This window comes from Caretta caretta, chromosome 5 (genome assembly GCF_965140235.1).
Source record: "Caretta caretta isolate rCarCar2 chromosome 5, rCarCar1.hap1, whole genome shotgun sequence".
NCBI lineage: Eukaryota > Metazoa > Chordata > Testudines > Cheloniidae > Caretta > Caretta caretta.
In genome coordinates, this window is record NC_134210.1 from 123,794,599 (window position 1) to 123,808,167 (window position 13,569).

The 13,569-nt window shown below is 41.2% G+C and overlaps 1 protein-coding gene across 4 annotated transcripts in view; it reads right to left on the reverse strand.

Annotated features, from left to right (window-relative positions):
- Positions 1 to 13,569, reverse strand: part of GRIN3A (glutamate ionotropic receptor NMDA type subunit 3A) — a 93,950-nt gene that overhangs the window by 51,854 nt on the left and 28,527 nt on the right. For all 4 annotated transcript variants that reach the window (XM_048851162.2, XM_048851158.2, XM_048851157.2 and 1 more), the window contains 2 exons: positions 11,545 to 12,146; positions 4,031 to 5,078 (listed from right to left, as the gene is read on the reverse strand). In XM_048851162.2, the coding sequence (XP_048707119.2) occupies positions 4,031 to 5,078; positions 11,545 to 12,146 (1,650 nt within the window). The remainder of the gene's footprint in view (positions 1 to 4,030; positions 5,079 to 11,544; positions 12,147 to 13,569) is intronic.

Genomic DNA, 13,569 nt, shown 5'->3' on the forward strand with positions numbered 1-13,569 from the left:
ATGCCCAGGGCTGGAAAAGCCAGGTCCAAGGGGCAGTGGTGGAGCTGAACTGGGAAACTTGCAGGATGCTCGTTTGCATCGGAGATGTATGTGGATCTTGGGAAGTTCAGGCTGAAGCTGTTGTGGATTCAGTGAAATGCTCGTTTTACAGCTTCACAATAGATCCCGACCAATTTAAGATTTCTAAAAAACTGATTTTTAGAATATACTTTATTTCAGGCAGTCCTGGAATTTATGCTGCCCACTAATTTCCCAGTGAATAATAAACTGCAGATCATCGATTTGCTGAAGAGAACTCATTAGTAAAGCAGCACATATCAGCATACTGCTAATGACTTACCTTTTGACTAAGGCACATACCAAGATTAATGTGGTTTATTACAATGATTCTCCAAGACCCTTTGCTAAAAAGATTTCTAATGATAAAAGCACTAAGCTATTTAGGATGGTTAGCCAGTAATTATCTGCACACAGTTGTCATTGATAGCTAGTCTTTAATAACCCTCAGATATGTTTTGGTCAGTTTTATATTTTTTCATGTTAGTTAAGACAAATTGGTCTTAATGTAGAAATAGGTCTGAGCCAAAACTGACTCACCTAACATACAGTGTCTGAACTTCTGGCAAAGTTAAAATTCAGATCTAGCACCTTTACAGATGGTGGTCTATGGTGCAACAGCAGAGGGTTTTAGTGGATATGGGAAGATGGTGAAAATACTAGTGAGAGATCTAAGTAGGTGAGTGGGCAGGGACATTGGAGAAGTCCACTGCAGATGTCAGGAAAAGGCAAGTATTGGGAAGAAGCCCCATTCTATTAAAAATGAAGATTTAGGCTTCAATCCTGCAAACATTTACACACATGCTTTACTTTACTGCCACGAGTAACTCCCATTGGGACTACTCATGGCAGTAAAGTTAATCCCCTATGTGTTTGCAAGATCAGGGCCTTAATTATTTAGCTCTAAGCCAGAGACACAACCTTAGATCCAAATGTGCTTTTTTTCCCAAGAGATAAACCAAAAATCCAGGATTTGAACATTCTTGAACATTGTGGTGTTTGAAACTTAGATCAGAATTTTGATGTTTGAGCCGTTCTCGAATATACTTCCTTAAAGGCCTAAGCTTCTTAGGTCTACTACAGACATTTCAGTGGTATTCAGATACACCAGCAACACCAACAGAGTGAACAGCATCTGGTAACCCCAAAACATAAGTAGGAATGGGCTAGATCAAAGCAGCCAAACCACATCTTGGATTTTCTCCCTTGAAAAGCAAAGCCACCAATTTGGAGTTGTTACAAAGGGGCAAGAATTTAATGCCAACTGCATTGGAAATTAAAAAAATAAGATGTATACAGTACAAGGAACCAAAATGTTGGGCTAGCCTGATGCTCTAGTTGCTGTCGTCTCTGCAGTGAGACAAGAAACCCATGTATGATGTATTGGTTCTGATTCTCCGGATCATTAGTAGTTGGTGGATGAATTATGGAGATACCATACCTTTCCAAACACACATGCACTTTTAGAAAATAAAGTGGAAGGTTCTATTTCTAAAGTTTTTCTCGTCCTCCCAAAGAGGATTTGTAAATTGGGGGTAGCCGTGGTTTTGATTGATTTCTATGCATGCTTTGCCTTAATTCCTATCAATGAAAGTGTCCCTACTCACTAGAGTTAGAGTGGACGCTGCAAAGAGAAGATAGAATGGATTTGCCATAACCAGCTAATGCAGAGGGTGGTGGTAACACAAAGCCTCTCCAGCTAATGAAACAAGCCCAAAAAACCTATTAATCCAACAGGCAGTTATCTTGCTTTCCATCTAAATAGCTGCCTCACCACCAATACAAAAATATCAGGAGCACAAAATAAAATTATTCAACGTTAAGCCGTGTTCCAGTCTTCATGGTGGTCCTGTCTACTGAGCAGGCAATAGAGCAAAGGAACAATATGCAAATTCACCTTTCGATGTGCCCAAACAAAACCCACAGATCTGAACATCCCAAACTTTGGCAGTGGTTCGAAATCCAAACCTGGATCCAGATCTGAATTCCTTGGCTAGCCCATATTAAAGCCCCAAATCCAAAGTCTCTGAGCGTTAGGTGAGAGAGGGTGTTCAATATCTGGATCTGAATTCTGTGGTTTCAGCCCAAGCTGTAGGTTAAACACAGTCTCAGTTGATCCGACTTCTAACATACTTTAGCCAGCAAATGCGGAAGGGAGGACACGATGTCGGCCTGTTCTGGAATATGATCTTTAGCGTGCTGCTAACGTAGTTTGGCTGTGCTAGGCAACAACATGGTCTGTCAACATGGTTCTAACTAGAGCTGTGCAAATAATTCATTGAATGAAGTTAGCTTCTTTTTCTGTTCGCAAATTGTCCATAAGCACTTCACAATTTTCTTCAATGTACTTGTTATTTTAAACTATTCACCTAGTAATTTCTATGACTCTTTCTTGGTCTGTAGATTACTCACAAGTATAACTGGTCAGGAATTTTTCAACTAAGTGTTTTTTTCATCAGAAAATGAATGATTTGTTGAAACACAGGGTCCATTTTAATGAGTTTCTCAACTGAAAAATAATGTTGAGACATTTCGAAATGTCCCATTTTGACACTTTCGAAATGAAAAATTCTAGTTCAAAATGAGTTGACATTTTGAAAATGTTAAGCCAATTATGATCAAAACAATACAAATATTGAAATCAAAATGATATGTTTCAAAATTATCAGGATACATTTTTTGATTGACTGAAACCAAAAGTTTTCAGATTTTTGGTCCACATACATTTTTGTGATTTTTGACTTTTCATCCCAATTCAGGATGGGAAAACTTTTCAGTATCTTACGGGGAGGGTTCTATTGACAAGGACTTTGTTGTGAGTATTCAACAGGTTTAAAACAAACAAAAGGAAGTACTGCTTCACACAATGCACAGTCAACTTGTGGAACTCTTTGCCAGGAGAAGTTGTGAAGGCCAAGACTATAACTGGGTTCAAAAAAGACTTAGATAGTTCATGGATGATAGGTTCATCAATTGTGATTAGCCAAGATGGTCAGGGGTGCAACACCATGCCCTGGGTGTTTCTAAGCCTCTGACTACCAGATGGTAAGATTGGATGACAGGGGATAGCTTACTTGATAATTGCCCTGTTATTTCATTCCCTCTGAAGTATCTGGCATTGGCCACTGTTGGAACACGGGATACAGGGTTAGATGGACCATTGATCTGATCAAGCATGGCTGTTCTTACGTTCAGTATCTCAAGTGAGCATTGTGGTGGGTAGTTTGGGTAGGGCACAGGTCACGTGATTATTTCTCTTAGATTCCTAGTGCAAATGCTCACAATTATTAATCTGAAATTCATTATGTTCTATAACGTTTGCTGTCTCTGCTATCAGGAAATTCACTTGCTGGAATACTCACAAGGAGTGAACACAAAAGGCGGGTGAATACAGGTGGAAACAACTTCAATTGCTATGAAAAGTGTGTGTTCCCAGAGGGTGGGATTTTCCAAAATGCCCACCTTAGCCCCACTCTGCTCCCATGGAAGACAGTGGGAGTTTTACCATTGGCTTCCATAGGAGCAGAATTAGGCTAAAGCTGAGTGAGTGCTTCTGAAAATCCCACCCAGAATGTCTCTAACTCAGCACTCAATCTAAGGTGGTGTGACCCTATTCAGAGTGGCTCAGTTTATGGCTAGCTTAGCGGAGATGGATCCGAACCAAAACCCAGATCAATCCAAACATCCCCAAATTTACGGGTGTTAGAAATTCAAATCTGAATATTGCAAACTGCTTCTACCTTTATAATAGCCTAAATCAAAATCCTGGTCCAAAGAACCCCAAACAGCGACCAGTTTGCAATCTGGCTTTGAATCTAGCAGTTTAAACTTCTCTCTCTTCAGCTTTTCTCCTGGATCTGAGTCAGGAGATAATTGACTGTAATGTGACTGTTTAGACTCCATAAATTATGTAATACTTAATGTAAACTGGGAAGAAGCAAAGACTGAGTTAACAAAAGTTGCCATTCTTTACCTTGGGGTCATGTATTCCAGAAAGCTCCTCATAGATTTTCTCTCCTACCATGACAGCAGCCAGGTTCGCTGTGTATGTTGACAGACAAAACAAACAAAAAATGGCCCAGAGATTCATTAAAAACCTTCCAGTCCAGCATTTGGGGGGTTTGATGGCAGCTGTTCTGCCAAACAAGATTGCGTAACAGACATTCAGGGCAGAGGAGAAGGAGAAAACTTTATTCCTGTTTCTTCCCTTGGGGGTCATCCCAAAGGGGCTTTTCCACTCATACAGTGTGAGAAATACTGCTGTGATATGGAGGGCAACAAATATTCCCAGCCACATGGTCCAGTGGAGTGGCCACATAAAGGCTCCAATAGGAGCTGCTGTATCTCTGGTCCTCACTAAGATGCCCAAGCTGGTTGAAAAGAAAGGGCTGGTGAAATCAATCACTTGGCTACGGGCTGTATTGATGCTGAATGATGTCACTGCCATGTGGGCTGTCCCAGCCAGAAGGTCACCCACAAGACCTGTCCAATGTCCATTTTTCCAAGCTCCGTACTTTCCATCGCCAACAATGTACAAGTCAAAATCAAAGTTCATATCCTCAGCCAACTTCTCCAGCAGATCGATGCAGTAGCCATAGCAGCACTTTTTGAACTCAATGGGCACGGTGTCATTGCCCCCATGAAGGGTTTCAAAGAGGCTATCCAACATGGCTGAATCGTTGGTCAGAGGATCCAAGCACAGTTGTCCTGCTGGGCACAGCCCTTCATCATCCACGTTTCTCGTGAAGACAAAAGGGTGTTCTATCAGTGTTACCACTCTCAGGTGCAGCCGGGAAGGGTGCAGGATGTGGTTTTTGTGCCTCTGGGCCTGCTCTGGCCATATCCCATGATCCATGATGATCTTTCCTTCTTGCCAACTCCCCAGTCGAGTCCACATTGGGTTCCCAACAGGATCATGCTGCAGATTCCAAATGAAGAAGCTGTTTTCTGAGCTGATGATGGAAGAGCCTTTCACTTTAATGTGGCCACTGAGACCGTTAAAGGTCGTGTTGGCTAAAAACCTGTTGGGAGAAGAAATGTAAGAAAACAGAGCCAGACATCCAGATGGCTGAAGCCTTACACTGCTTTAGAGGAACAATGGGCTTGTATTGAAGGTGTTGTACTGGGACTCAGGAGAGCTGTCTGTTTCCTGTTTCTGGCTGTATGACCTTGGGCAAATCATGTAATCCCCTAGTGCCTCACTTCCACCATCTGTAAAATGGGGATAATTATGCTTCCTTTCTCCCACCCTTTGTCTATTTAGATTTTAAGTTCTTCAGGAAGGGACTGTCTCTTACTAGCTGGGCAGTTATGAATCCTTCTGATTGAGAGAGTTATAGCTGAGTATTTCACCGCCTACTCTGCTTAGCCTTATTAGAAGTTTAATATCCATATAATGCAAAATAATAATCATGCTAGTGCCATATTAAGTTTGAGAAATCAAAGAAGCAAAATCCAGAAAAAAAAAATCCTCAGCTTGTGCAAATCAACATAGCTCAGGGATCTGGTCAAGAATTTCTACCGCAACACAATTGAGGCATAGTGTACACCCTACTTATTTTAGGGTATAGCTTAACTAACATAAAACAATAGCACATTAAGCTTTATATTCAATATGAAGAACGAGAATAAAAAGTATTACAGGCCAAATGCACTCGTTGGGTTTTCTGGTTTACGCCGGCAGAATCTAGATTGAGTCATCGGGGTTGTGTAAGCAGCACACCTCCCCACCCACAGGAGTGAATCAGCCCAACATCTCTGAGGTGGCTAAATTGTTTTATAAACTTTCAGTTCCCTGCTACTGCAGGGGCCTAGGGCATTGGTGCACGTTAGTCCCTCCTGTTCTCCGCCCGTAGCACAATAGCATAGTCTCTGGAGGGCTGTAATTCTTTGGCCTAATTCTGATTGCTGGGTTTAGTGTGCAGCTGGTGGCCTCTGATATTCAGGGAGTCTGTTGGCCCCTTCTGGCCTTAAACTCTCTGACTCCATGATTTGAGAGATTTCATGACATTTAAAGGGTTGATTTCACAACGTTATCAAGTTAATGCATTTTTTTGCCTCTGATGTCCATGGTAGATACTTTTGTTGGTGGTGGTGGTACTTTAATCCTAACATCCAAAGGGAGCCGGGCATAAATCACATTTTAACAACTTATGCTCTTATACGGTGACCTCTATGGCCATTAATCACTGCATATGCTATATGCAGCATTAATGAAGTTCAAAGTCAAGGGCCTTCATGGACATGGAAAAACTGCCTTAGTCAGAAACCTTAAGGAGAAGCTAGAGCAGTTCAGCTGGTATCGGGCTCAATCTAGCAAGGCCTCCTGTGAGGTACAGAGCAAAGTCTGTAGGAGTTAAGTGTTCAGCATCTTGCAAGCATCTGGCTTATAAAAAGCGGTTCTATTTACATGGGTCCCTATCAATAACATTTCTGTACAGGCTGCTGGCAGGCATGTACAGAGAGTGGGTAGTTTACCCAGGCTTGTGGACATGAAGGGTCAGATCCTCAGATGGGGTAAATCAACACAGCTTCAATTTACACTAGCTGAGGATCTGGCCCTAAGATGAGGCTGTGTGAACTGTATGAAGGTTTGGTTAGTGTCTGTAATGCCGGCAGACAAAATGCCAGCTCATGCCCAAGCCCCTAGGCATCAGCTGACCACTGACCAAGACATACCTGACTTAGTCTGGCTCCCTTGTGTATTATTATTATTAGCATAGACGTTAAGATTAAAAGAGTGTATTTAGCGTTTATGGAATACTTATAGGATGCTGCATGTAAAATTTCACTTATCTGTACCCCATGTTATATGGTGATATGAAGTGTTTGCATTGCAATCCTCTGTAACTGTGTAAAGTTACTAAAGAGGAAAGATGAGTTAATATACATAAAAATCCTGGCTTCTGACAGAAGGTGTTAGGTCCGGCTCACCAAGAAGGCCCATTGAAACCAAATGGGCCACTGTGGAACATCAAAGAATGAAGACTTTGCTAATTGCGCTCTCCCGCCACCCTCCGCCACATGAAGAAGAGACGTGTGTGTGAACTCATCCCAACAGTTTGAACTTATGGATTTTTATTCCCTTCTTCCTAAACAAGAAACTGCATCTTTATGCTGCTTGGACTCTGAGGGGCAAGGATCACTAAGCATAAGCAAAAGATCCCTAGCGCTTGGCCTGAGTTAGTCCTAAGGAAAATACAGAGCTCTTTCTAGTTAATAAACCCTGACACAGTTTGTTATAGGATTGGCTACAAGTGTTATCTTCAGTGTGAGATCTAAAGTGCAATTGATGTGGGGTAAGTGGGGTAAGTCTTCTGGGACTGAGAGTAACCTGAATGTTGTGCTTTTTTGGCATAAGGGACCATCTGTCTCCAAGGCAGGCTTACCTGGGTATCAAGATAGATCGGACTGCCCAAGGGGACTGTTTGTGACTCCTGGTTAAGGCTGTGATAGTGCCTGAGGAGTTTATACTTGGTTGGTGAAATCAAAGTATAGATCTCGCAGCTAGTTTGGAGTTTGTGTTCTGCTTCTTAACAGTCTGCTCTGAAGCTGCTACTCGTGCTCTTGACCCACTGCCAGACAGCTAGACACAGTCATTCCATTGTCATTCTAAATTTAGCAATGGAAATGAGTTCAAAGGGTGATGCTTGCTCTTTCCTGTTGTATTCTGTTTTTCATGTTCATTCTTCGGCAGAGGTGCTAAAGCTCTCATAACATACCCGAGAAGAACTACGTTTGTAGTATTTGGATAACAATTTAATTAAAATAGTCTCATCTATTTTCTTTAACTTGATTACATTCTTGCAAAGTTTAGTAAGGGCCAAGAACCAGAGCAGGGAGCAAATCAAAACACAGGCTGCTGAAATTGCCCAAGAAGCACAGTTAAAGCTTTAATTCACAGGCTAGATGAGGCTATAAAATCCTAATGCCTTATTCCTATAACAAGGGTGCTCACAAGAGGAAAAATTCACTCAGCAGGAATTCACTCTCATCATAAGGAAATTGCAAAAGCCTAGCTAGCCCCAAAGCCTAGGGGGAAGTTCTGCACGTTATCTGAGGGCCAGATCCTTCTTTCATTAAAAAGTGAAAATATTGTAGGCCACATGTTAAAACTTGGATGCCTAGAGTGGAGGCCCAAATTCTGCATTTGGGTGCTACAATGGGCATTTAAATGTCCAACTATCCACTGACTATGTTCAGTAATGATCTGAGAGCCCAGGCTTTACGAGCTTGGCTTTGCTGAGCTCTGTAGAACTATACCTAATGGTTAGAGATATAGACCCTTATCCTGCAATGAGCATCTGTACGGGTGTAGGGTTCTATCCTCATAGAGCTCATTGCAGGTTTGGGGCCATACATGGAGACAGACAAGGGAAAAGCAGAAAGTTGCCAGTAGTTGCTGTATGTTGAAATACCAAAGCAGGTGGTCCGGTCCTGTAATGTGATCCGCACGGGAAGTCTGCTTCACCCATGTGGAACCCCATTAACTTTATTGGGGCTTCATGCAAACAGCAATTTGTCAATGCAGATCACAATGCGGGATCGGGACCTAAGAATATCTTGTCCTGTTGATTAATACATTCTTATGACAGCAGCTGTATGTGCAAATGCCTGCCATCAAATAGCTATTTGGAATGCATCTGCTCTCCCTTTCATGTGCTGTGAAATTGGGTTTGCTTTCCCAAGATGCGCAGTTAAGAGCACAACTGCAACTCTTGTCATGAGACTATTTAGATTTCCAAAGAGGGAAAAGAAAGGACATTAATAAACGTGCAGTAATATAGCATAAAGCTTGTGCGTTTGTTACAGGCCTGGCTTTCTTCATTTAGTCATCAACTTGATCCTCTGCATGTCTCCTTCAACAGTTAAATTAGTCAGCCATTTGGTACCTTGACATGTCTTTCTGCTGTGGTGGTATTTCTCAAAGAGTTAAAAGATTCAGTGAATTATTTTGGAACTATTTCCATGGGTGCTTTTTGAATGGAATGAAATTAATCTCACAACCCAATGGATCACCACAGTGACGTTCTGAAGCCCAAATCAACATCTGTTCTCATGACTAAGGTATGTCTATACAGCAAAAGCTTACATGAGCCACCTACTCAAACTACAGTAGTTTGAATCCAGCTAGCATGGGTTCCCATAGCAGCGAAGACAGAACAGTGTGGGCAGTCTTCGCTGCTATTGTTACCCATGCTAGCAGGATTCTAGCTAGTTTGGGTGATTTGTTCATGCACTGTTATTGCTGTGGAGACATACCCTTATTTTACTTAGCTGAAACAACTTTCTTGTGAGCCTTAAATTAATGATGGAGGTTGTCATAAATATAAAGGGAAGGGTAAACACCTTTAAATCCCTCCTGGCCAGAGGAAAAACCCTTTCACAGGTTTGAAAAACCCTTTCACCTGTAAAGGGTTAAGAAGTTAAAGGTAACCTCGCTAGCACCTGACCAAAATGGCCAATGAGGAGACAAGATACTTTCAGAGCTGGAGTGGGGAGAAACAAAGGTTCTCTCTGTCTGTGTGATGTTTTTGCCGGGACCAGAGCAGGAATGCAGGTCAGAACTCCTGTAAAGAGTCAGTAAGCAATCTAGTTAGATATGCGTTAGATTCTGTTTTGTTTAAATGGCTGATAAAATAAGTTGTGCTGAATGGAATGTATATTCCTGTTTTTGTATTTTTTTGTAACTTAAGGTTTTGCCTAGAGGGATTCTCTATGTTTTGAATCTGATTACCCTGTAAGGTATTTACCACCCTGATTTTACAGAGGTGATTCTTTTACTTTTTCTTTAATTAAAATTCTTCTTTTAAGAATCTGATTGCTTTTTTCATTGTTCTTAAGATCCAAGGGTTTGGGTCTGTGTTCACCTGTGCAAACTGGTTAGGATTTTTATCAAGCCTTCCCCAGGAAAGGGGGTGTAGTGCTTGGGGGGATATTTTTTGGGGGGAGACGTTTCCAAGTGGGCACTTCCCCTGTTCTTTGTGTAACACTTTGGTGGTTGCAGCTTTTAACCTAAGCTGGTAAGAATAAGCTTAAGGGGTCTTTCATGCAGGTCCCCACATCTGTACCCTAGAGTTCAGAGTGGGGAAGGAACCTTGACAGGGGTTGATGAAGGAAACATTTTTTGTCCTAACTGGGTGAGAGATTCATCACATCATTATTGTGAAGAGAGGATAGATACCGTCCAAAAGGAACTGTGAACATTCACACCAAAAACACAATGGATTTGCACCTGAATCCTGAAAAAAAGTCTACTGTGTAGAAGGCAGGTGAAGTGCAGTTCAAAAAAAAAAACGATTAACAACCACAAGAAGAAGGGAGAGAAAAAAAAAGCCCATCCATGCATGTATGTGATTCTATCTCACAATAATGGGATGCTATGGGCAGAGAAATCTACAGCAAATATTACCCAGGCAGATAGACAGACCACGTCCTCTTTTGGTGACCCCTCTTTTCCTTCCACTGTCCACTCACTCACCAAACAACTAGAGATGAATTTCCAGGGTACAATTTTTGCAGTGATTGCGCAGTGTGCAGCATTTTACAAGGCTAGCCTTAAGCACCAGCAAGATGACAGATTGCTTGGCAGGAGGGTGAGGGCTCTGCATTTTTGGAAATTCTACACAGTTTCATTAACTCTCAGCCAAATCTCCCTCTAGCCTGCACCAGAAAAAGGGGTGGCACTCAAGATGCATTTCTCTGTCTGTCTGACCTGCTCCTCCCACTCACATACTCACCCCCAGCAGGGGAACTGAAAGGAAAGACCTGTTTTCCACCCTGAGACCCATTCTGGCTTTGGGAATATTATCATAGAATCATAGAATATCAGGGTTGGAAGGGACCTCAGGAGGTCATCTAGTCCAACCCCCTGCTCAAAGTAGGACCAATCCCCAACTAAATCATCCCAGCCAGGGCTTTGTCAAGCCTGACCTTAAAAATATCTAAGGAAGGAGATTCCACCACCTCCCTAGGTAATGCATTCCAGTGTTTCACCACCCTCCTAGTGAAAAAGTTTTTCCTAATATCCAACCTAAATCTCCCCCACTGCAACTTGAGACCAATATTCTTGGCCTGTTTTTTTTTTTGTTTGTTTTTTGCCCCCCTCCGGCATCCTGGATCCCCTGAAAATATGAGGCTGGTTCTGACTTTTTTTCCATCATACATGATTGTAAATTTGCATTCCTATTACAACTTGACCTGAAAACTGGCTTGTGTATAAGACTCTGATATCTTTACTCACACTGTGGTCCCAACCACTTCAATGGGACTATTCATGAGGCGAGTGGCTACTCATCCTGAGTAATGGAATCACAATCTAGCAAGTGATTAAGCACAGTGAAATACCAACTGCCGAATATAAACGTAAGACCAAGCAGTGAATAGTGTTGAGCTAACTAAATGGTTCAAAGATGGAAAAAAAACGGAGATTTCATTTTATACTCACAAAATAGACTTTAGGGGAAAAAATAAAAAGGAAGAACTTACTTTGATAAATATTGTCCTGAAGTGAGATTTGTTTCCTCTATGTCCATGCAATTTGTCGTACTTGGAATAAGTGCTAGCTCCGGTTGGACCAATGTAGCTGTTGCCACAGCCCTTGCTACTAGCTCCATCGCGTCCTGGACGTAATGCTCAAAAATGGACTGTGTCGTTTTGCCATGAGCTATGAGACCCAACGGTAAACCCTCTGTTCTCAGTTCTTCCACATTTTGTGAATCCCCAAGAATCCAGTGAAGTTCAGGAGGCATCACACCAAACTGCGTGGTTATTTCAAAAATCCTCCTTGTCTTTTCCATGTCACAGCCAAACATGACCATGGTTGATATTGTGTCTTTAATGCTCTCTAGGTGAACTTGTAAGTAGTTCAGAAGGTCACTAGTTGAAGTGAGATTTGTGGTAATATTTATAATGGATGCCATGTGGAACTTGGAACTCTGTTGTGTGAGGAAGAGAAAATCTGATATATTCCACTCTTGGCATAACATCAAGCTGAAATTGTACCAGTTGTTCATTTTCAGGATTGAGAAAGTGACATCCGCATCAGAGCTTAATGGATTTTCTAAACTCAGTTGTAGGTGAAGGGGATTCTGTATTTAAAGATATGAAAGATATTGATTAGAAAAGTTTCAGAGTAACAGCCGTGTTAGTCTGTATTCGCAAAAAGAAAAGGAGGACTTGTGGCACCTTAGAGACTAACCAATTTATTTGAGCATGAGCTTTCGTGAGCTACAGCTCACTTCATTAGAAAAGGTGGATCAGAAACGTATGATGTTTCTTCCTCTCTCAAGTATGATTTGGCCTACAGTATGTCTGTATGTGTGTAAATATGTGTGTGTGTGAATTAAGTGCACTGGAATCAATTCTGACTTCCCATTCAGTTTTGAACAGCTTTATTGGGGGAACTACTGGGTCTAAATCAGTCTAGAATCTGGAGTATATCTTTGATCCAAAAATACACACAATAAAAAATAAACTAGTGAGAGTTTATGGAACACTGTCACTTTATTTAATTTGATCCTAATGTCGTATGTTGAAGAATAAATGAAAGACCCCAAGTTATTGCTCCCCATCTCTATCCTATGAGGCAGGCCAGATCCCCAGCTGCTCTAAACTGGTGTAGTCCCAGCTGAGGATCTGGTATAAATCAGTTAAGCTACACTGAAGTTAATGCAAACTCATGAGTTAGGTTAGAAGAATACCACAATTAAAAATGTTTTCAGCTCTTTTTGTTATCTCTTGGTTTTGGTATGCAGGGCCTCTTTTATGTAGACACATGAATAAACTAAATAAATAGATCATGGCACACAATCGATACTCATCTTATACTAGCAATAAGACATTATACAACTGACTGATAAAGGAGAAACTACCAAATTAACAAGAATATGACATTAATGAATCCCACACCACAGAGCTATTGTCTATTGATCATAAGGCTTTTGATTAACATGGAAAACAAAAAATCCTGTGTAATCATTTGGGATAGGTGAACTGCTTCCAATAAAGTACTGTCCTTAAACTTAAGCTCAAACTGAATGCAAGCTAAACCTTTTCTGAGGCTCTGAAATGACTGGATACATGTTTTTTCGTCTTCAGTTTCTGCCTGCCTTTGCAAATGGAAGGGCCAGTATCCCATGAGAACAGCTGTTCTCAGATTATTTCTATCCAGTATCAGAAGTGGAGGTGCCAGAAATTTCACAAGACAGACTGTTCTCATGAACTTTTCAGCTAGATTTTGCAGACTATAAATTTTAGAGATGCACGGTTAGTTATCTGAGACATATGCATATTGAGAATTTTTCAAGAAATTCACCAATTTAAATGAATAATAAACGAAAATTCCACATTTATAAATAACACAACAGTGCATGAATTGTACTGGAATATAGCATGCCTAGGGACAGTTGGTAGCATAAAGCTGAAACCCAAGTGTTGTAATTATTACAGTATAATACACAGACTGAAACATGGTGTTGCTTATATAAAATGAAGTTATCAGACCTGTAATAA